This window comes from Numida meleagris, chromosome 1, assembly GCF_002078875.1.
Source record: "Numida meleagris isolate 19003 breed g44 Domestic line chromosome 1, NumMel1.0, whole genome shotgun sequence".
Taxonomy (NCBI): domain Eukaryota; kingdom Metazoa; phylum Chordata; class Aves; order Galliformes; family Numididae; genus Numida; species Numida meleagris.
The window spans coordinates 133,949,567-133,970,983 of NC_034409.1; the positions used below are offsets into that span (position 1 = coordinate 133,949,567).

The window sequence follows — 21,417 nt, forward strand, 5'->3', positions numbered from 1 at the left end:
CGGCCGGGCGGGGCGGGCGGAACCCCGCGGAGCTCCGCGAAGAGCGGCAGGTAGGGCGGCTCCGCGGGATGGAGCGCGGTGCTCCCGCGGAGCCGTCGGGGCGGCGGGCGGCTGTTGCCGGCTCTGCTGGGAGGCGGCGAGCGCGGAGCGGCGAGGAGAGAGCAGAGGGGGAGCTGCGGGGAAGGCTGGGGGTCGCCTGGGAGGGGTTCCCGGCGGTAGGTCGGGGAGCTGGCGGTTGCTGCCGTCCGACAGCTTTTGCGCTTTCCAGATGAAACTGTGAACGTGAATTGATCGGTACTTTTAATGCTGGGAAATTAAGCCTGCCACTAAAGAGAAGGTGGAGATTTTTAAATACAGGCGGGGGCTGAAGGTGGAAAAGATGCAGCATTCCAGTGCATCAGAAGATATCGTTTGCTCTTGTTCTTGGTACTTCCCTACAGTTTTTAAATTCTGACTAGAGACTTCCGTAATGGACCACATGGCCCAGCTCTTTTCTACTATTCCATGTACCAAGCTTTTTCTTGTCTGAAGAGTTCTAACAGCGGCAACTCAGTGACTAAAAGAATTCTGTATTCAGGAACTGATTTATAAGAATTGCTTAGCTTTCGGCCACATCATTCATTTTCCATAGTGATCACAGGTTACAGTTGTTGCTTGTTGCTCCACAGGCATTTCAATTAGCATGTAAACTTAATTTCAGTTACATCTGAAATGCTCATTTCATAAATTTACCGCAACAGCCTTTTCAGTAACGATCTGAGTGTTCTTTGTAGATTGATTCTGAAAAGCATCTTGCTAGGTTTGCTAAAAGCAGACATATTATTGCAGTCTCTCCAGCAGCCTTAATGTAATTGCGATCAAAGAACCAACGGGGACTCCAACATGCCTTTCCACGTGGAGGGGCTGGTGGCCATTGCTGTGTTTTACCTGGCTATCCTGGCCGTTGGGATATGGGCTGCTTGGAAAACCAAGAACACCGGCAGCGATGGAGATCGCAGCGAAGCTATTATAGTCGGCGGAAGAGACATTGGCTTGCTAGTTGGTGGATTTACAATGACTGGTATGTAAAAGTTGTTTTTTTCCCTCTTCTTTTTTATCCCTAACCAGCTTATTAGTTTTCCATCAGAATGAAAGAGAACAATAATCTGTATGCTAAATAATACATAATGGAGGAAATACCTATACGTTGTTTTCCAATTGCTGCTGAAATTGTTTAGTGAACAAAGTGTAGCATCTAGATAAAAGCAACAAACTATTTAAAATTGTACAGGAAGAATGTATTCCATATCTTATTCACTGCTTTCGTATTCATTTGTAGATTAGGCATGTTTGGAACAGAACTATTGGAGTTACACAGGTTAATAAGAAAAGTAGTTTTAAAATAACTGTTGCTGTTGTTAAAGCCATCCAAATTCATGAGTTATTTTTGTTTAGTCTGAGTAAAGCAAAATTTGTATGCAGAAAAGATGGGGAAGGAGGAGGGTGGCAGCATCAGTTCGGAATGAGTCTCTGAAAGAAAACTGGCATAAATCTGAACTCTTAAGTCCACTGATTTCTGCAGGCTTACTTTGGGGATTCTTTAACACCTTTTGCGGCAGTTTGACAAAATGATACATTTCTGTGAAAATCAGTATCAGAAGGAAAAGCCGCAGTGTAGAACAAGTTCACTAATTTTTTAAGCTGTGCTATTTGACTCCCAGAGCCAGTTGAACCAGGTAAGTTGCATGGGTAAACAAAAGGTTCGCAGCAAGGTCCAGAATTGCAGCTCTTGAAGCTAACATATGGGATCGGAACAAAACTACATTATAAGAAGAGTGAATTGGCCCACCATTTTTATTTAAGCAATATAATTTTATTTAAGTATGCTTCATTGTTTTTTGGTATTCTAAATTAAATTCTGGCAAAGCCCTTTCAATTCCCAAATTGAATTTATCAAGTTATGATTATTGTGTTTTTTTGTCCTATCTGGTTTCTCAATATAGAGGAGATGCATAAAAATTTTGGCCAGAAATTCTGCATTCTTCCCCATCCCCTTGCAGAGTCATTTTGCTCATTGAAAGGTTGAATACTTAGATAATGAGTAAAGGATGCTTGTAAATGTCATTGAAGTTTGAATCCAGGTATATGTTCTACTTTTACCACTTTGCTATAACATAATGGAGCACATCTGATGGTGCATCAGTAGCCATGTATCCAATAGCTACTGAAACGTCAGATATGACCAGATTCTACTCATGGCAAGAGCTAGTTTGTCTGTGTTCTGCTAAATTAAATGTTTTCAAGGGTACTGATACCAGAATATTTTGCGGAGATACTGCTTGCTACAAAGCTGTTATCATTAGACTGGAAGAGAGGAGATGAAACAAGATATTTTCCACACAAGTGGCTATGATCAACTGCCTTGCCTGTGGAAGAAGACATAAATTTGGTTTCCTTAATCCTATTTTACAGGAATACTTTTCATAAAAGGTGAAGAAGAAATGAGCCTTGAATTTGGGCTCCCTACATTACAGGCAATTTCTATAACCGCCAGAATTCACACCCACGCATGCTCATCCCATTTTATGCCACCTGTGAAGATGATGTAGTATATCATTTCTGTCACTGAATATCAGGCTGATCCTGAAATCTTTGCTCAGGTAGAACACTCAGAGATTTTTATACCATCAGGGTTTACATGCTTTCTCACTTCTGCCTTCCATAAATATGGCAGATAAAGTTTGAGACAGCAAGTAAATTCCGCTTTCACTTTGAGGGCACTGCACCTGGCACATAGAGATAGGAGGTGTGCACACAAGCCTGCAGAACCAAGGGCTAATCCAGATTTTGTCTCAGTGAGAGACGATTGGGATATGCTCTTTGTAAAGCTATAATGAAACCATTGTGAGCATACACTGATCAAAATCTACAATAACTTTCACAAAATGATTTCATGGTTCTTTAAAAACCATAGACTAGATTTCACCCAACGACATCTCCAGAACTAGATGGCTGTTCAATCATACTCTTAATATTTTACAACTTGAGCCGTCTAAACAATAATTAAAAAGCAAAGCCTACCTGTAAAAGCAAAACTAGATTTTTAAAATATCTCTAGAAATGATATTATTTATATATATGTGAAATACTTTGGGTTATGAGATAAGGCTTAATTCTGTTTTTCTTGCTTGAGACAAATTCTACCATGTTCTGTGTGTATTAGCTGCAAAACCAGCTGTGTTTTATAGGGCTGCTTAGTGGGGAAGATGACAGAACTTAGCTTGTAAACTTAAAATCAAAATGAAAGCATAAGCATCATGACTTCATAGGATAGATTAAAGATTCGTAAGTATTTATTTGATTTTCTAAGTTACATTTAAAAGCTTTAAAGTAGTTGTACTCCTTATGAATAATGGGTATGGATGTATTTGGATTGGTACTGTGATCCTGAGAAAACAGCTGTACTAACTTACTACTGGAATGCCTGAACATGAAGGCTATTGAAGGTCGAGTGTGTCTACAGTTATCAAAACAGAGTGAAAATCTTGAATTCTCAATGGATCGCAATAGCTCTCCTAACATAGTGCCGCAGTAGGCATGACTTTAATTCATGTATTAATTTTCAGTGAATATCGGTGAAATGATGAACTAAATTTTAATATTCCTTAATTTGTGGGGTGACAATTTTAGAAGGTGATATCTGTGACAAACTTGAGCCTATCCTGATTTTGATGATTGAGATTAAACCCCGAAGGAAATATTTGAAATTACATAATCAAAATGCTTACAAGTGCAACGAAAAATATCATGATCTACTGACATCGTTTTTCATTTTACTTGGGTGGAGTTTTGTGTCGTTCCACAAAAATAAAATAAATATTTTCAGTATTATCATTATTATCAGTATTCTGATTTTTTTTGTATAAAAAGGTCAGAAATTTCATTTTATAGAACATGGTGAGCTGATTTAATAATTTGTGTGTTTAGACAAAGGATCATTTACAAAGAAGTGTCAGAAAATTTGTCCTACCAATATATATTGAGATACATAAAGAATTCTGAAATGCATTTTTATGTTCCTGTTATGAACTGGGAGCCGAATTGCACTCTGTATCCTAAGTATTTGTCTGATTGTTTTTAGGGTACTTTCTTTAAATGGATGTTTCTATTTGCAACATTTTTGGGTCCTTCTGATGGAAGTGAAAGAGAAGATTAAAATGGATTACCACATGACTGTTTCTGTAGATTATTAAATTTTATATTCCTTTTGTCTGATTTAGGGGGGAAAAAAGGAATTTCTCAAAAAAAAAATTAAACTGACTTTAAATTGTGGTTTAAAAAACTGAGGAACAGAAAATTAATATCTGAGGATGAAATCCCTTCCTAGCATATCCCATTATTTTCTTTCTAATGTATTTACCAACGGCAGGGTACCCCTTAAACCCCTGACAGAAAGCTGTGTAACACCTTTCTAAAGCTCTGGGGTCCCTTGCAGATGTTCTAGAGGACTTGTGTACATACAAAAATGGATCAGTAGCTAATTTTAAAACTTCCAATCAAGAAGACAAATAATGAGATTACAAAAGAGTCCTAAGTACTCCATTCTAGCCTATTCACCAATACCTGTCCACAGGGCATCGTTCTTGTCCCCAGCCAGGGGAGGGCAATGGCCCCTTCAACTTCCTACTGAAGTGAAATGTCCTGGTCACTTCCAGACAAAAATAAGGGAGCTAGGTACAGCATCCAGGTTCCCCTTGGAGAACAGCCATACTTCTGGTGGCAACCCCAGGCAAATGAATGCCAGCCACCAAAGCCTTCTTGTGCCACAGCTGGAGTTCTACCAGACATCTGTCCTTGCCTATGGGATATTTTCTACCTGGAAGTGGGTGTAATTCATTCAGAATTCATGCTTCTAATTTTTCCAGGGAAACAGACATTTACAAATATCTTTCTATTTATTTATTCACTGACTTTTGCTATGGTGTGCAGGTGATCACAACACATTCCATAAGTATATACTGCTTGAGAAACAACAAGCAACACATATCCCACGTGCGCAGGGACTCTGGTAACCAAAGTATCATATTTCCACCTGCTTCACTACATTCACACTCTTAAGGGGCAAAAATCCCAAATGTCTGATGATCTTCTGTATACATTCTGTATCCCTGGCTCTTCCTGCCAAGGATCAATGTTCACCCATCTTCTCCATGTGGTTCCGTATGGTCATCACTCACTTGTCTCTGTAACGCACAGCAATTCTCAGTACCAAAAAGTCTACCAATAACAGAGTATATAGTGTCACTCCTTTTGTTGCAGGCATTCTCTGCATGCACATTCTGTGTACAAGTCCATTTCGATATTTCCAACAACAGAATGGTCCATTCCTGTCCTTCAAAATCCAGAAGGGGGGACAACTGCAATGTTCAAGTTTCCAGAGATCTTTGATTCCAAAGCCATGGTGTAATTTAACATCGAGTTAAAAAATACCATCATGTAGTAGTTACGAGGTATCGCAAGTAAGTGGAAGAGTAGTCTGCTAGATTTCCATTGAAGTTCTTCAGGAATTTTAATTATATCTCCATTGTTTGTGCCCACCTCCACTTGTTTATTTTATACACAGCCGTCTGAATATTGAGTAAGGAAAATACATTTCTTACAATTTTAAGTTTTTAGGCAGGAAGCTTGAACTATGGATGTTGTGTAAGAAGGCAAAGGCTTTTGGGGCAAATCAAAATAGCCTTGAAAAAATGTAATTACTTTCCTGCTGTTCTTCAAACTACAGGCTCAGGTTCATAAAGCTCACTCATTATACATCTGAGAAAATAAAAAACCTTTTTGCATGGAATCTGCAGACAAAGAGAGAAACTTAATTAAATAATTAGTTACAAATGATTTTTTCAGATTAAATCACAAAAAAATTCTGTGTTTGAAATTTTTGGTCAGACATACTCAAGGTCCAAAATTCTCAAATGTAGAAATTTTTCTACAAGGCAGGGAATTAATTCATTAAGAGTCTGAGTTCAGTGTATTGGAAATACTGGTGTTTTTTATACAAATGATCAGAAATATTACAGATATTACAATTCTCTTCAAGAATATGTCTTCAGGGAGTGCAAAAATACACGAGTCTGGTTTTAGAACTTAAATAGCAGCACAAAACCATCACAGAGCTATATGATGATTTCTGTATTCATGGGACCGGGCCACTTGGCAGGGCAGAGCCACCACCATGATGGTGTGGCGCAGGAGGTGGCTGCAGGATGGGTTGAGCCAGGCCGCATGCAGCCTGCAGGATGGACATGCCTGCATTAAATTCTTGTCTAATTTCAATGCTCTCAGTTTTCTGAACTGGGATGACTTCATCATTATACGGTTATTCTTTCTTGCCTCTCCTTTACCTCTCTCTTTCATTTGAACAAACAAAGAAAATGATCATGTTTCATGAGTTAATATGCTTCATTCTTTGTAAAAAAGGGAACTCGGGCCTCACATTTTCACCGACTGTACGGAGTCCATCTGGTTTCTCTTTCCAATGCTTAAGTTGTAAATTTTTTTGAATTAGGACTACCTTCTATAAAAGGATGTTATGTCTGGTACTTGTACAGTACACATAATAAAAAATAGCAATAGTATAAGTGATGACAATTTTGTTCTTCATTGTGGAAGGTTTTTGTTCTTTGTGTGCATTAAAGGTTTTTCTACCTCTTCTTTTTCAGCCACATGGGTTGGAGGAGGTTACATCAACGGGACAGCAGAAGCTGTGTATGTCCCAGGCTATGGTCTAGCTTGGGCTCAGGCACCTATTGGATATTCTCTCAGTCTGGTCTTAGGTAAGCAAGGAAATGAATGTAATAGTCTCTAATTTTAGAGTTCTGATGTCAAGGCTATCATCTGAAATGACACAACTTGGATTTGATGAGATGATGCTGAGATAAACTGTTGCTTTTGTTGGTTGTTTTTTCTTTTGGACGTGTGTGTTTTTTAACTGTACGTACTAAGTTTTATGTATTCAGGTTTTTTTTAAGAACCTATATAATCTGCAGAATACTACCAGGTTGTCTGATAGCGTCTAAGTCTTGGACTTCAAAAGCAGCAAATATCCTCGCAGGTTTGGGAATTGCTTAAACCTTAGAAATCTCTGCTGAAAGACTAATTAACTTTCCAAATTCCATGCATGATCTCTGCAGCAGAACCAGTTTTTTTGCCTTAAAGTTGGACTAAACTTCTATTTAAATGTCGTGCAAAACTCAAAATCATGGTCAAAATGAAAATACTGAATCCTTCCATGTGCGGAGTCAGTGTGCAAAATACAGACAGCGCTGTAATTCTTAATGCTGTGTTCTCTAATGCCCAAAATTTAATCACAGACCTTCTTACCTTTCTTTAAAATAATAGCAATAAAAAATCTCTTGTCATGTTTCGGCTGCATGGAGCAGCTCTCAGCAGAAATATTGCCTTGTGATATGATGAATGCTCTGCAAAGCTGTCAAGTGCATCCTTTCAGTTTGTGAACAGATCATGGCCCTAAGGCAAGTGCTGGTGCAACTGCTTAGAAACAATATGCTTCCAGAAATGATCCTGTATTTTTCATCTTGTATTAATATAACTGGTTTACTAGATTTTTGATAATACTTACCCTACTTTGAGCCTTATTCTGCTGGTCCACCCAGCTAGTCTGTGCTAGTTTTTTCCCGTTTGGTTGCTTTTCCAGGTCTTCTTGACCCTTTTATTTCTTCCTATGCAGCTCAGTTTCCCCTCAGAAACTATGGCTTGCCCTGGTTCTCCTCTGTTCCCGGGCAGAACGATTCCACACTGTGCATATTCCTCCCTGTTGTATGCAGGCCAGCTCTAGTTCCAATAGTAATTCCCATCCCTGAGAGCAGCTCTGTATCCTGTAAGGAAAACAGTAATAGTAGATCTGCCTAGAGATAGGTTGATATCATTATCAGGTCATAAGGGTTATGATCAATCTGTGTCATTAAATGGTCATTAGAATCATAGCCATGAGCATCTTCCAGGTTTGTAGCCATTGTAGAATTGTCCCAAATCAATAGCCCACCAGAGGCTGAGTTAGCTACTCCCCTCATTTGCAGCTATTTTTAAAGAAATCCAGACTTCTTCCTTGAACTGATAAACATTGGCCCCTGCACAGAAAAAGAAAGTCTGTGCTATGTGACCATACGTCTCTCTTCAGAACACAGCAAGAAAAGCATTTCTGTATGCATAATATGTACACACGGATTTGGGGAAGAGGAGTTGTTTATCCTTTAAAAAATACATAAATACAAGAACAGAATAATAGAAGAAATATTATTGCTTCAGGCTGAAAGGATTTAAGATTGATTTAACCTTCCTACTAATTCAATTATCTGCTGTATTTTTTCTAATTTTTCACGTTCCAACAGTCAGAATATCTTCTATTAGCTTTGATAGATGTTTGAATAGCCTAATAGATTATGCTACCAGTGACTATTTTTTTCCTTCTTTGGTTGTATTTTGTAATGATGATGTAACAAATAGAATAGGAATAGGATTCATGAACAATGCAAAAACAGAAGAAAAAATGCTGGAGGCTTTCTGTGTGTAAAGTACTTATCTATAGACAGCATAACATAAAGGGCATAAACTGTGATTGGTAAGTTAGTGCTTTCTGTTTGGGGAACTTAATACATTGAAGAAATATCAGAGATATAAGGCAAGATAGGGAGATCTGGAAAATCTTCTGTACAATACAATGAATAGATCCCCTATTTTGTGATGAAGAACCCGAGGATCTCCAAATACTGTACAGTTGATTTTATTAGGGTGTCCCTGGTTTTCTAGTCTTTCGAGTGTAGCTTATGTACTGCATTTCAGCAGTGTTACTGTGAGAGAAGTCTTCTTATCTGCAGACACGCTGATGTCAACTACACAGATTTCCATAGGGTGTCTATTTTGGCTTTTCTGAGATTTATCCCTTTTTCCTTTTTTTTTTTTTCCCCAGACAGAAAGAATTTGACAGTTGTATAATAGAAATAAGTTAGAAATGTGAGGACTTTTTACAGTTATATACATACCCAGTACATATGTGAGCCAGGCAGATCAGAATCGTGATACATCAAATCTCCTGAACATGCACACAAATAAATGCATGACAAATTTTGCTGAGTGCACACTACACTATGTGTGAACCCATATTTCTGATCCGGAATCCCAGACTGTTTTATTTCTGGTGTAGCTCTACGTGAAAAATAAGACCTATACTCATGCTGGGTTCTACTCTTATGTATGAACAGACTTAGGTACAAAAGCCATTCCCTTACGCTTATCCAAATAAGACAAAACTCTGACAGCATCCATAGTGGAAGATCAAGTAAACTGAATCAAACAAAATAAAACAATATTATTACCATTACCACACTATAGACATAAGTGGTGTGGTTTTGCTTATGTAACTCTGTGGTTAGATGTAAAATTAGAGTTCCTAGCAAATATTGTACTTATTTCTTTAAAAAAAAACAAAACACAGTAATACTGATATATTTATACCTTTAGTTGACAATCAATGTTTTACCCCTTAATGTTGATGCATTACTCCACTACAGTTGGTGTCTTGTGCTACTTTTCTTTGTAGGTGGTCTGTTTTTTGCGAAACCTATGCGATCCAAAGGCTATGTGACAATGCTAGACCCTTTTCAGCAGCTTTATGGAAAAAGAATGGGAGGGCTCTTGTTTATTCCAGCTTTAATGGGAGAAATGTTTTGGGCTGCTGCCATCTTCTCTGCCTTAGGTAAGGAATTATCATTTTAAAAATTGACTTGAAATAGGTGCAAGGGATTAAGAAAATCAGAAATGCATAAAAAGCTGGCTTCAAATACTAGCTATCCTAGCCAAACAGCCCAGAGTGTGGCAGTTGTCTCAGACCCATGGTAACCAGTAGTCATACACAATGATGGAATTGTAATGGAAAGATATTTCTAGCTGTTTTAAAAGAAATCCAGACTGTCCTTGATACATGTGAAAATGTACCCTTAAGTATATTTGTCCCTTGTCAAAGCAGCATGGAAAGATTGAGCAACGAATTTCTTTTAACAGTGAGGGTGATGTGAGTGACTACAAGTGTCCCTTTTATGTCATGGCTGCCCCAGCTTCTCTTTTACACCACTGAGACCACAGGGGACGATCAGAATTGCCCTGAAATACATGAAACATCATTGCCAATGCGTCTAAACAAAATAATCCTTTACATAAAGAAGGCCTAAATAGACACAGCTTTCCATAGCACAAATAATAGAAGTAAAACAAGGTGCAGATAAGTAAATTTAAGTATTATTCAATCTGACACGGCTTTCTTCTTAACAAAATAAAGAAAATACTTAGGATTCAAGAAAGGATGCAGAGAATTAGTGGAACTGTGACTCAGTAGAAAACCACCCAACTACTCATCCAGTCCTGAAAAATAAGTCAGTTTCCAGGGTTTTAAATTATATTTCAGTTTTGAATTTAGCAATCCCTTCAAGAACTGAGAAAGTCCTTGAGCTGAAGCACCAGTAGTTGACTTTTACCAGCTAATCATACTCGTAGTGCACATGCATGTGGTAATGCTTTCTAGCACAGCTATTTTAAACAGAAAATAAACTTTGAAGGTACTCTCCAACTGTGCTCTGATGAACTGCAAAGCAATGGGGAGCTTGTTTACCACAATTTCATCACAAAACCCTCAAAGGACTAAGAACAAACTACATGCTGAGGTGATAGGAGTTGAATAGCTTGAAGAACTCTCTGAGTATTTAGAATATACTTTCTTTTTGATTGAGGACAAGCTAATATGTGATATTTCAAAGCAAATGGTGTGAATGCCTTTCTTGTAGCTTCATATTAACTGCTGATGGCTAAAGACTATCAGTGACTATAAAGGTCACAGAGAGTTTTAATTTTAACTGTTCTGTGAATAGATGCACTTATATTACAACTCCTGATTTGTACACCTATCTTCACTGATGAATATTCAGTCTGAGTACTCTTCACTTGTTGATCTTCTCCATGATTCCTTGCTTGGCAGGGCTGTAGGTAGGGAAAGACAGGACTTCCAACTTGTGCAAGATTTTTGAGCCTGTAATCCTGAAACACAAGAATGCTGAAGGCTCACTGTACAACAAAAAACTACCAGTCAGCTCTCTGCAACTCTTATATACCACGTGTCATTCTGGGTGGTACTTCCAGATCTTTTCCACCATGTGTTCAAGAATATCCACCTGCCATACCTGCAAGGACTAGAAGTTATTCTAAGACATTTCATCTAAATTATCCTAATTGGAAGGAGATTAATTTTTAAAACATTTTATTAAAATACTGCAATCATTTGAAATAGCTGGTATATCTACAGCAAGTGTGTAAACATCTTGACAGCTGCTGGAAGCACAATACAGAACACAAGCAATTTGGAAGGTTTCTAGAGTGCTCTGATAATTTCGGGACCAATTAAAGGAGCTGATGAAGAGAGTTGCTCTTCTGAGCCTAATACTAGCAAATAAGGAAGAATTAATTAGTTAGGGATGTAAAGGTCACAGGCAACCGTGGCTGCAGTGTTCAGAAGATGGTAGAGTTTAGAGACCTGAGAGGAGGGAACAAGGCAAAAAGCAGGACCACAGCAGTCGATTCCAGGAGAGCAGAGTTTGGTCTCTTCCAGGATCTGCTTGGAGGAATCCCTTGGAAGATGACAATGGGATTCAGGAGAACTGGTTGATATTCAGGGATCACCTCCTCCAAGCTTAGAAACAGTCTATTCTGACAATAAGGAAAATGGGACGGTGTCAGAAGGTCTGCATGGATGAAAAAGAAGCTGCTGTCTGTACACATATATAAAAAGGAAGCATTCAAGAGATAGAAGGAAGAACAGAGGACCTGGAAGGAATATAGAGATGCTGTCTGAATATACTGGGATGTGGTCTGAACAGCCAAAGTCCACCTGGATTTGAATCTGGTGAAGAACAAGAGTTGTTCCTACAAGTACACAAACTAAAGTAACGTGTAGGCCAGCCAGGCCTTTTGATGCTGTCTCCCATAGTATGCTCATAGACAAACTGACAAAGTAAGTGGGCAGTGAGTAAGATTGAAAACTTAGCAAACTGCTGGGCACAGAGGACTGTGATCAGAGTGTGGAGTCCTGCCAGTCATCCACCACAGTACCCCGGGGGTCAATACTGAGTCGTGTACTGTGTAACAACTTCATTAATGACTTGGACAATGGGATCAAGTTCCTTCTCATCATTCTGTGACATATACTAACATAGTGTTGTTCTTTTTTCCATAGGTGCCACAATAAGTGTGATCATTGACATTAATATCAATCTTTCAGTCATTATTTCTGCCCTGATTGCAACTCTGTACACTCTTGTGGGTGGGCTTTATTCTGTGGCCTACACTGATGTAGTTCAGTTATTCTGCATCTTCCTGGGGCTGGTAAGTTTGTCTTTTTTCCACTTTGTTGAAAAATTTGCCTTGAGCATTATGACAAATGACATATGCAGAGACCTTTTGCCCAGATGAAATTCTGGAACTGTGTCTTTGAAAGTGAGGAGAAGGAATATCTCCACTTATAAAGCAATGGCTTTAAAGGGTCTGCATTTGCATCAATATACAACCCATGCTTTGGCAATACTGCTGACACGAGGCACAATTCTTGGCTTTTTTTCCAACCAGTCTGATAGTGCACTCTTAATTTTCGTTCTGAGAATGTATCTAATTCAGAATAGGACCAGAGAACATTGACTGTCTGTCCATAAGACTGTAGCAAAGGCACTGGAAGGAATCATCAAATGCAGAGAGCAGTCAGTGAAGCAGTCCAGAAACACTGGAATTGGACCTGAACAGCCAATATTCTCCAATTTCTCTTTCCTGTAGCTGTCACCCACGCAGATTAGTTAACCTCTTGCTTTAAATCATCATCTGGGTTTTTCCTCCCTTTCCCTCCACTGGCCTTGGAGACGATAATCTGGGGAGTCTCACAAGATGACCATGCCATTTGAATATGGTGCTATGATTCACCCATCAGTTATCAATGATATGGCAGTGGGTAGCCTTTCCCCTACTTACTGCTATTCGTTGGCTCTATTCTGAAAAACATCAGTGCAACAGGGATCAGATCACAAGGGCGCAGTCAAAGAAGCTGCTTGTTTTTGCTTGCCAGTGCTAGTAATAGATTGTCACAGGTGTGTAGAGATCTGAGACAGGCTGAAATAGACGGGGTGGCTCAGGGTGATGGAGCTGAATGACACCTTGGGGACCCTGAGTGGATTCTCTGCTTTCACCAGAGTTCTTGTGCAGCCCTAGGGAAATTGCTTCTGCCAGAGCTTGCACAGATGGCTACTAGCTAACCCTGTGTGAGTCCTCACTCTGTGGTGTCCTACTGTGAGGCCTGTGACCTTATTTGCAGAAGTGCTAAGCATTCCCATTTGTAACTGACTTCATGGGAATTGTGCTAAATACTCTGAAAAAGAAAATACAAGTTCCAGCTGGCCACCTCCAATGAGAAGTTATTCCAGAACAACCTCTCTCACACTTCTTTTCTTCATCTGCATGGTGGGGTAAATGCTGTCTCCTTCCCTAAGGTGTGTGTTAACATTTGTGAACCATTTAGTTTCCACAGATGGTGTACATTACAGAAATTCCCAAAATAAAGTAAATAATTCATGCACTACTAGAGACTCTCATTTTATGGGAATAACACCATGATCCCATGATTAAAGGTGGCGTGAACAGGGAGGGGAAGACAAACAAAGGTTGTATAGTGGTCTTTTAAGTGGTTGGATCTGTAGTTTTAATATCGTTCTTTTAATCCAGGTTGGGCTCCTTATGTAATTTCCCATTTAAAATAAACAATAACACTGTCATGTAGAAAGAACTGTATTCATAACCTTAGGAGTCATGAGGGGTGAGGAGCTTCAGATAGCACTTAAACAGTCATGCTATAGGCGAGGTGGTTTTAGATGAGATAGGACACTTTCACAGCAAGTGTCACAGCAGAAGATGTGACAGGCTCAGTGTCCCAGCTTCCCCTCCAGACTCTGGAACAGTTTGTGTACCCACTGGCACAGTGGGTCACTAGTCTTAATGTCTGTTCCTTACTGGAGACATAATACTTGTTCTAATCACTTCTGTTCCCTACTCTGGCTCTTCATTTCAGACACAATCTCATCCTTATGCCTCCATAAACCTTAGCCCAGCCTAGGCAACCACATAGTTCCCTGGTTTTCTCCTTCCAGCCCCCGGTAGCTTCCCTCCTTCCCTCCTCTACCCACAGTTGCAATTCTCAGCTCCAGCCTCTGTCTTTATTTTGCCCAGTCAGTCTTTCCCTGATTCTGTATTCTATCCCCAAGTCTTTACTGACTCTTCATCTCAGCTGTATTATTAGTTCTCCATTCTAAACTTTGCTGTCATATACGAGTACTTTTTTTTCTGGTTTCCGATCCCATGAGTTCCAGATCTTTCTAACTACCTCTTACTTCTACCCTGAACTTCTACTCACAGCATAAGGCCCCAAAATCTGCTTCACTTCTGCAAGCCATTGCTTTCTTTTTGCTCCATTCAAAACAGTGAATTTCCTACTCCAATTAATAACATCTCAGAGAGGACAGTAGGAGAGAATTTGAGACTGTGTCCATGTTAGCAAGTTATGCAGTGCGAAGGTAAAAAGACAAGATCATCTGTTCTATTTTATTGTTCATACAGTCCTGGCACTGTTTTGGCCCATGCCAGCTAGTACTTTCCCAGATAATTCCCAGGATCAGATCAGGGCTGTCCTGTTTGACAGGAAAAGGAAGTCTAGATGTATGGATATAAGCTAGGACATGTCAGTGAACTGCAGAGCCAGAGAAAATGTCTTGACTTGTTCTGTTTACTAATACAGAGGTAGTCTTTGAGATCACAAAGAGCTAGATTGCTGTCAGGAGCTGGAATGGATTACAAAAGCTCATAATGTATTTGCAATTCAGTCCCTATTAAATCCTGGGCTGTAGCTTGAAGGCTGCAGATGGACCTTTAGAAATTTTCCCTGCTGAAAATCTCAGCTGAGTACGTGCAAACTACAGCTCTTCGGAAACTCATCACTTTGACGCGTTTGAGATTTGAGATTCACAAAGAAGAACAAAAAATCCACATGACATCCTTGTTCTCTGTGAATTTCTCAAGAAAAAAGGAATTAAATGAAGAGTATCAACATCCTATCATTTTGGCAATATATTTGTCTTTCCTTCAAAATCTCTTGGAGATGACTGAAACATTTTAGTGATATTTCCCAGAAAAGCCTAAGCAAGCACTGAGAAGGGAAATCTTATGCCCAGGTGCTTAAATTGGAAAAGCTTAATATGTAACTGAGAAACTATACTTGATAAACAACTTGATAAGCAACTTGCTGCAAGACATAGCAAGAATTCTTGTCTTCACACACTGATGCAATAATTGTGCAACAAAGTAGAGGAGGATGTTTGAAGTTTCATCTCCTTGCACCTCTGTGCACTTAAATGTGTTCATTGGGGTTGTGGTAATCTGCATATTTTTGGCTATCACTGAAGGCTTAAGGGTGCTGTGCTTGCAGTGGTCTGTTCCATAGATTACTAAGCCTGGCTTTCATCTCGGTAGGAAGTGCCAAGGTCCTCCTCACAGGGAGTTAGTGAGCTGAAAAAATGAATTGGAAGGCAATACTGAAAAAGACTGTTGGTGAAGGAAACCCATCTTCTGGCAGAAACTGTTTCACAATTGATTGTTTGGCCCAGATCAAAAACAGAGAGAGGGAGAACAGCCAAGAGCCCAGAGTAAAATTGTTCTTGAGGTAGAAAAGTGCTGTAACACACGGGATACTGTAATACACTGGAGTATTCTGGAGCAATAGAGATGCTCCAGCAGCATCTCTGTATTGCCATGATACAGTTTTCATAGAATCGCAGAATCACAGAATGGCTGTGGTTGGAAGAGACCTTAAAGATCATTGAGTGCCAAGCCCCTGAAGTGGGCAGGGCTGCCCCCCACCAGCTCAGGCTGCCCAGGGCCCCATCCAACCTGGCCTTGAGCGCCTCCAGGGATGGGGCACCACAGCTTCTCTGGGCAGTCTGTGCCAGCACCTCACCACCCTCTTTTCCCATTAGAAGCGTAAATTCTAAGTTTTGTTGAATTAGAAACAAATTCTCAAGCTTTCAGGTTTGATGCCTCGTGCGTGTATACTCACAAATCCTGATGCTTTTGCATGGAGGTTTATATGTAGATGTTTCTTTGCAGCGTGGTCCTGGTCACGCTGTTCAGGAAAAAGGTAAAATATCCAGTACTCTCTGGGGGTTGGAGATGTTCTTCTGGCGTATTATATGACTATTCTGCAAGTCAGCTTGTCATTTGATCTGCAGCATGCAAGAAGAGAAACTGACCAATGTTAGTACTATAATTTCATGGGTTTATCATGTCTTCATTAGATCTGAACAAACTATTATTCTTTGGTTACAGTGGATCAGCGTACCCTTTGCATTGTCCAATCCTGCAGTGACAGACATTGGTTTCACAGCTGTGCACGAGGTGCACCAAGCGCCTTGGCTTGGAACTATTGGCTCACTTAACATTTACACCTGGCTGGACAATTTCCTTTTACTGGTAAGTGATGGCTTGTGTTAAGGACTGAAGCACCTTAGCACTCCCACTCTATTATTGTAACAGCTAGAAAAAAAGATTCTTGTTAAGAGGTTCCAGTAACATGACAACTTTTATCTTCTTGACTCCTGCTAAATATGTAGGTCATTCTGAAAGTAATGCCTCCTATTTCCATGGAAACTACAACAGATACAAAGAACACAATAACACTATTTGATAGAACAAATTCTCAGCTACAAAACACTGTTTTTCAACACAGTCACCACCATCATCTATCCATTTTCACCAGCTGTGAGAAAGAGCCTGCATGCTGCACTCGTAAAAATCTGCATCAGCGGAGCTGACTCACTGTCACTGTCGTCACTGCTGAAATGCACCACCCACTGCCTCACTGTGCTCATATCCATGGTTTGGTCTCTATAAATGCAAGCGTTGATGAATGTCAGTGGGTGCCATTGTTTCCACATGGAGGAATTCAGTGACACACCTTTGCTTCATACGTGCTTCCACATCAGATGCCGCTGTGTCAGACTGCCCCTCTGCTGCCATCTGTCACACAGCAACAGCATGTAATGGGACACTGGTGGAAAGATTCAACCTCTACTGCCATACCACCAACATCCGCCTCTGACATCATGGGCTGACATCATAACTTTACTTTCCGTGTGGCCCTCATATTTCTGAACATTTGAATTATTTCAGGGAAATACCAGTAGAATATTGTAGCACAACTGTCAACATCAGCATTGCCAGGAACACTGTTTAAATATTGTCAGACTGAAAGATTTGCCTTATGCTAAAATTAATTAAAAGTGTGTGGCTAACACTTAACTGATGTCATTCTTGGCAAAGAAATTTATGTATTACAGAAGGCAATAAATACATTGTACAAATGATTAAGTACATCTTAGGTGTAGGTGATATAGAAGGAGCTTTGCAGAGATGGATGGACGAATTCATACATGCCAGAATGAACTGAGGGTTTTCATTATTTAATACTCATTTATTACACATGGGATTGGTGGTTATTAAGTGCTTCCCATTAGAAGGTCTAGCAACATATGCAAACATTCTCCATTTTCAGTGTCCGTGAGCAACTTTATAACGTTTTTATTATCATATACTGGTTTGGGATTTCTTTCTCTTTTATTTTTTTCCTAAATAATCTCAGCCAAAAATGCTGAGTTTTCTGACACTAGCACAAGTCACTGAAATCTGTGCTATAAGGCTGAGTGTTTCGTTTCTGCTGATGACCAAAGGAAAGCTCTGATGCTGCCAAATTGTGACACATTTCCTTTTCATCGTGTTTGTTTCATTACATTTCAAGAAATTTACACATGCTTGGAAAGCTTTGTTAAGGAAAGCACTCCTAAATAGTATGCCAAAATCTGAGTTGCTTGTGAAGCATTCATTTGGTCCCTTTGTGTGCATGAAGCGTATATGAAACACCTGTGTACACTCTCTGAGGAATAAATGCTTCCTGCCTCATTTAGCACGTTAAACTGGACTGTGCACCTTTAGTGAGCAGTTTGCTTTATTTTCTTTCCATACTGCTTAGTCATAGGCACTTATTTACTTAGTGGAGCCTACTCAAATCCTGCTCTGAAGAGAGGATTTTAGCACGTTTTTTCAGCCTTTGATAATAGTCTTTTATGTTATATTTTGTGGGTGTAATTTTAAGTCTAATCTTCACTGTTACATCTGTTACAAAACACTGTTTTGTACAACACTGTTACAAAACAAGAGAACGGTTGCCACCATAAAAAAAAAAAAAAAAGAATCAAAACAACCAAAAAAGCCCCACAATGTTCTTTTACTACTTTGTCCATAATTTATATTGGTGTCATATTTGGTTAAGACAGTGGGAGAATCATTTTTCAAATTCTCATGTTGAATAGATACAGAACTTGTTGCTTGTTCTGAGTTATATGCATTCATAGGACATAAAATTTTGCTTTCCGGTCCTATCAGTAACTAATGTAATTCTGGGGGGAAAAGGATGCTGGAGGCCAAGTTCTCCAAATACGATATACATCAATAGCATTTTAAAACTTTTTTTGTAAGGCTTTATCAAATATTTACAGAGCTCACAATACCTTAGACTTTGTTGCATTGTTTCTAACTGTGCAGAGAATAACTTCTCTAAAAGAGTGGGATTTAAATGGGCTTACAGAGGTCTCACATTACTTGTGAGAATGGAAGTTACAGCTGTTACTAACTGACTGATAAGCAATAAATGAAAGAGCAGCAACACGGCATTCAAGTGATGCTTCTGTGTGCTCCCTATATGATGATAGCAAAGAAATCCAGTGTCAGCTTCCAGTAACGGAATACTGCTTATTGTGTTTGCAGACGTTTGGAGGGATCCCGTGGCAAGCATATTTCCAGCGAGTTCTTTCCTCATCTTCCGCCACGTATGCTCAAGTTTTGTCATTTCTGGCTGCTTTTGGCTGCATTGTGATGGCTATTCCTGCAGTACTCATTGGTGCAATTGGAGCATCCACAGGTAAATTATTAAAGATGAGTAGTACAATAAATGTGTGAAAATTTGACATCACATGTCATGACAGGTGACATCATTAATCAACCCATGACTTCATGAACAGGAGACTACATTGGAAAATAATTTTATAGTGTGTTTTTCCCAAGGGAAGTTGTTCCATTGTGGTGGTTCAACAACAAAGGACAGCTAAGCTCCACTGCATCGCTCTTTCACTCTTCACCCTCAAAAGAACAGGAGCAGAAAATAAAAGGGAAAAAAAATTACGGACAGAGACAGAGAGATCACCCACCAGCTACCATCACAGGCAGAATAGACTCAGTACTGGGAGATTAATGTGATTTATTGCCTATTGATAGTAGACTAGAGCAGTGAGAACTAAAAGCAAGCTCGAATCACCTACTAATGTTACTAATGTTAATGAGTAACTAATAATGTTACTCACAACACACTGGTTTCTCTATTTCAGCATGGAACCAGACTGAATATGGTGTTCCTGACCCCATTGCTAATAAGGAAGCAGATATGATTTTACCAATTGTGCTCCAGTATCTTTGCCCAGTCTACATCTCGTTCTTTGGCCTCGGTGCTGTATCTGCTGCTGTCATGTCATCAGCTGACTCTTCAATTTTATCAGCAAGTTCTATGTTTGCTCGGAACATTTACCAGCTCTCATTTCGGCAAAATGTGAGATTATATTTCCATTTTTACTTTTAGAGAAAATTTTAGGTGAGACCTTTACTAGGTAAAACATAGACTGCTGTTTCTTAGTGAAACATCTACTCCACGTTCCTGCCTATGACTAGAAAAAGTACAGCATTTCTTTGCTAACAGTGTATTGAGTAAACTGAAAGTCAAAATGTTCGTGGTTGTGACTGATGACACTGTTGAAAAAGTTCATGGGAGGCAGCTTTCAAGTGTTTTCACGGTATTGCAGTTTATTCTAAATAGCTCCTAATTATTGTTGCAACCATAAGTTTTATTTAAATCCTTAATGAAGTGAGGCATTCTCCTGACTTACTGGTTTATTAGGAGATCACGTGACACTCAAGAAAGGCACAGAGTGGGCTCATGAGTGAGAGTTTTTCTTAGGAAATGGAGAAGAAAAAAAATCTGACACTGAAATTTTTTTCCAGTTGGTCTATATTGTGTTTATTTTCAAGAGTTATTTCTACAACTGTTGTTTTTTCTCTGACACAGTATCAAATTTTTCCATATGCACAAAGTTTAATGACTTTTTGAATGGCAACCATAGCCCTTGTTTTCTTCTTCTGTGCTTGAGACAGAGATATTAGCTTGTGAATACTGCTGAATGTCATGCAAAATTCCCTTTTACAATGTCGTGCCTTATATAGTCTGTGTTCATAAATGAAGGCATACACATACTACCATAACAGAATACTTAGCACTGTGCTTTTTTTTGCAGGCCTCAGACAGGGAAATTGTGTGGGTCATGAGAATCACTGTTTTTCTCTTTGGAGCTTCAGCAACAGCAATGGCACTGCTGGCATCATCCGTGTACGGCCTGTGGTACCTCAGCTCTGACCTTGTTTATATCATCATATTCCCTCAGCTCTTGTGTGTGCTATTTATTAAAGGAACCAACACCTATGGTGCCATTGCAGGATACTTATTTGGCCTTGTTCTCAGAATAACTGGAGGAGAACCATACCTCTACCTGCAGCCCTTGATCTACTATCCTGGCTGCTATCCTGATGAAAATAATATCTATGTCCAGCGATTCCCATTTAAAACACTTGCAATGCTTACCTCCTTCTTTACTAACATTATAGTCTCCTACTTAGCCAAATACTTATTTGAGAGTGGGACTTTGCCACCAAAGCTGGATTTCCTTGATGCTGTGGTTGCAAGGTACAGCAGAGAACATATGGACAAAGCAACTCTTGTAAAAAGTGACAATATTGTATTAAATGAACTTGCACCTGTGAATCCGCGACACAGTCTAACTTTGAGCTCAACTTTCACAAACAAGGAAGCCTTTAATTATGTTGATTCGAGTCCAGATCTGTCCAACACTGAAGACAATTAAAAAGCGTGGCAGCCACAGACAAAGCAATGCAAAACAGAATATTCTATGAAGAATAGTAAGAGGAATTTTGTGAGAAGAAAAGCAAAACTTAGGAATGAAATGCCACTGCACGATCTCTAATTGGTTCTACAAGCAGGAGCATCCATGGGCAGAACTCCTTCCTGTTATTATCTAACATGTTGTATTAGATCAAAGAGCGTTTACCTAAAGATGCACTCAGATCCTATTCTTTCCGCCCACAACTATAAACTATGTAATTAAAAAATATATTTAC

The 21,417-nt window shown here is 39.4% G+C and overlaps 1 protein-coding gene and 1 long non-coding RNA gene across 3 annotated transcripts in view; one reads left to right on the forward strand and one right to left on the reverse strand.

Moving 5' to 3' along the window:
- On the forward strand, positions 883-21,193 carry SLC5A7 (solute carrier family 5 member 7). Its single transcript, XM_021414199.1, has 8 exons — positions 883-1,060; positions 6,699-6,812; positions 9,596-9,751; positions 12,275-12,423; positions 16,453-16,596; positions 18,946-19,099; positions 19,563-19,780; positions 20,520-21,193. Exons 1-8 carry the CDS (start codon positions 883-885, stop codon positions 21,141-21,143), a joined length of 1,737 nt encoding a protein of 578 aa, XP_021269874.1. The 3' UTR covers positions 21,144-21,193.
- Positions 4,819-21,417, reverse strand: part of LOC110407026 — a 124,944-nt gene continuing 108,345 nt past the window's right edge. Inside the window, exons 3-5 of one of the 2 annotated variants that reach the window (XR_002443687.1) lie at positions 16,184-16,349; positions 7,619-7,874; positions 4,819-5,828 (exon numbers count right to left, since the gene is read on the reverse strand). This is a non-coding gene — a long non-coding RNA (uncharacterized LOC110407026). The remainder of the gene's footprint in view (positions 5,829-7,618; positions 7,875-16,183; positions 16,350-21,417) is intronic. The other variant, XR_002443690.1, reaches the window with a different exon arrangement.

What these genes read in the sequence shown, in the direction of transcription:
- SLC5A7 (XM_021414199.1), top strand. Translation starts at nt 883, where the DNA reads ATGCCTTTCCACGTGGAGGGGCTGGTGGCCATTGCTGTGTTTTACCTG. An exon ending in TGGTGGATTTACAATGACTG is followed by an intron (nt 1,061 to 6,698) that starts GTATGTAAAAGT and finishes CTTCTTTTTCAG; the next exon opens with CCACATGGGTTGGAGGAGGT. An exon ending in AGCTCTCATTTCGGCAAAAT is followed by an intron (nt 19,781 to 20,519) that starts GTGAGATTATAT and finishes TTTTTTTTGCAG; the next exon opens with GCCTCAGACAGGGAAATTGT.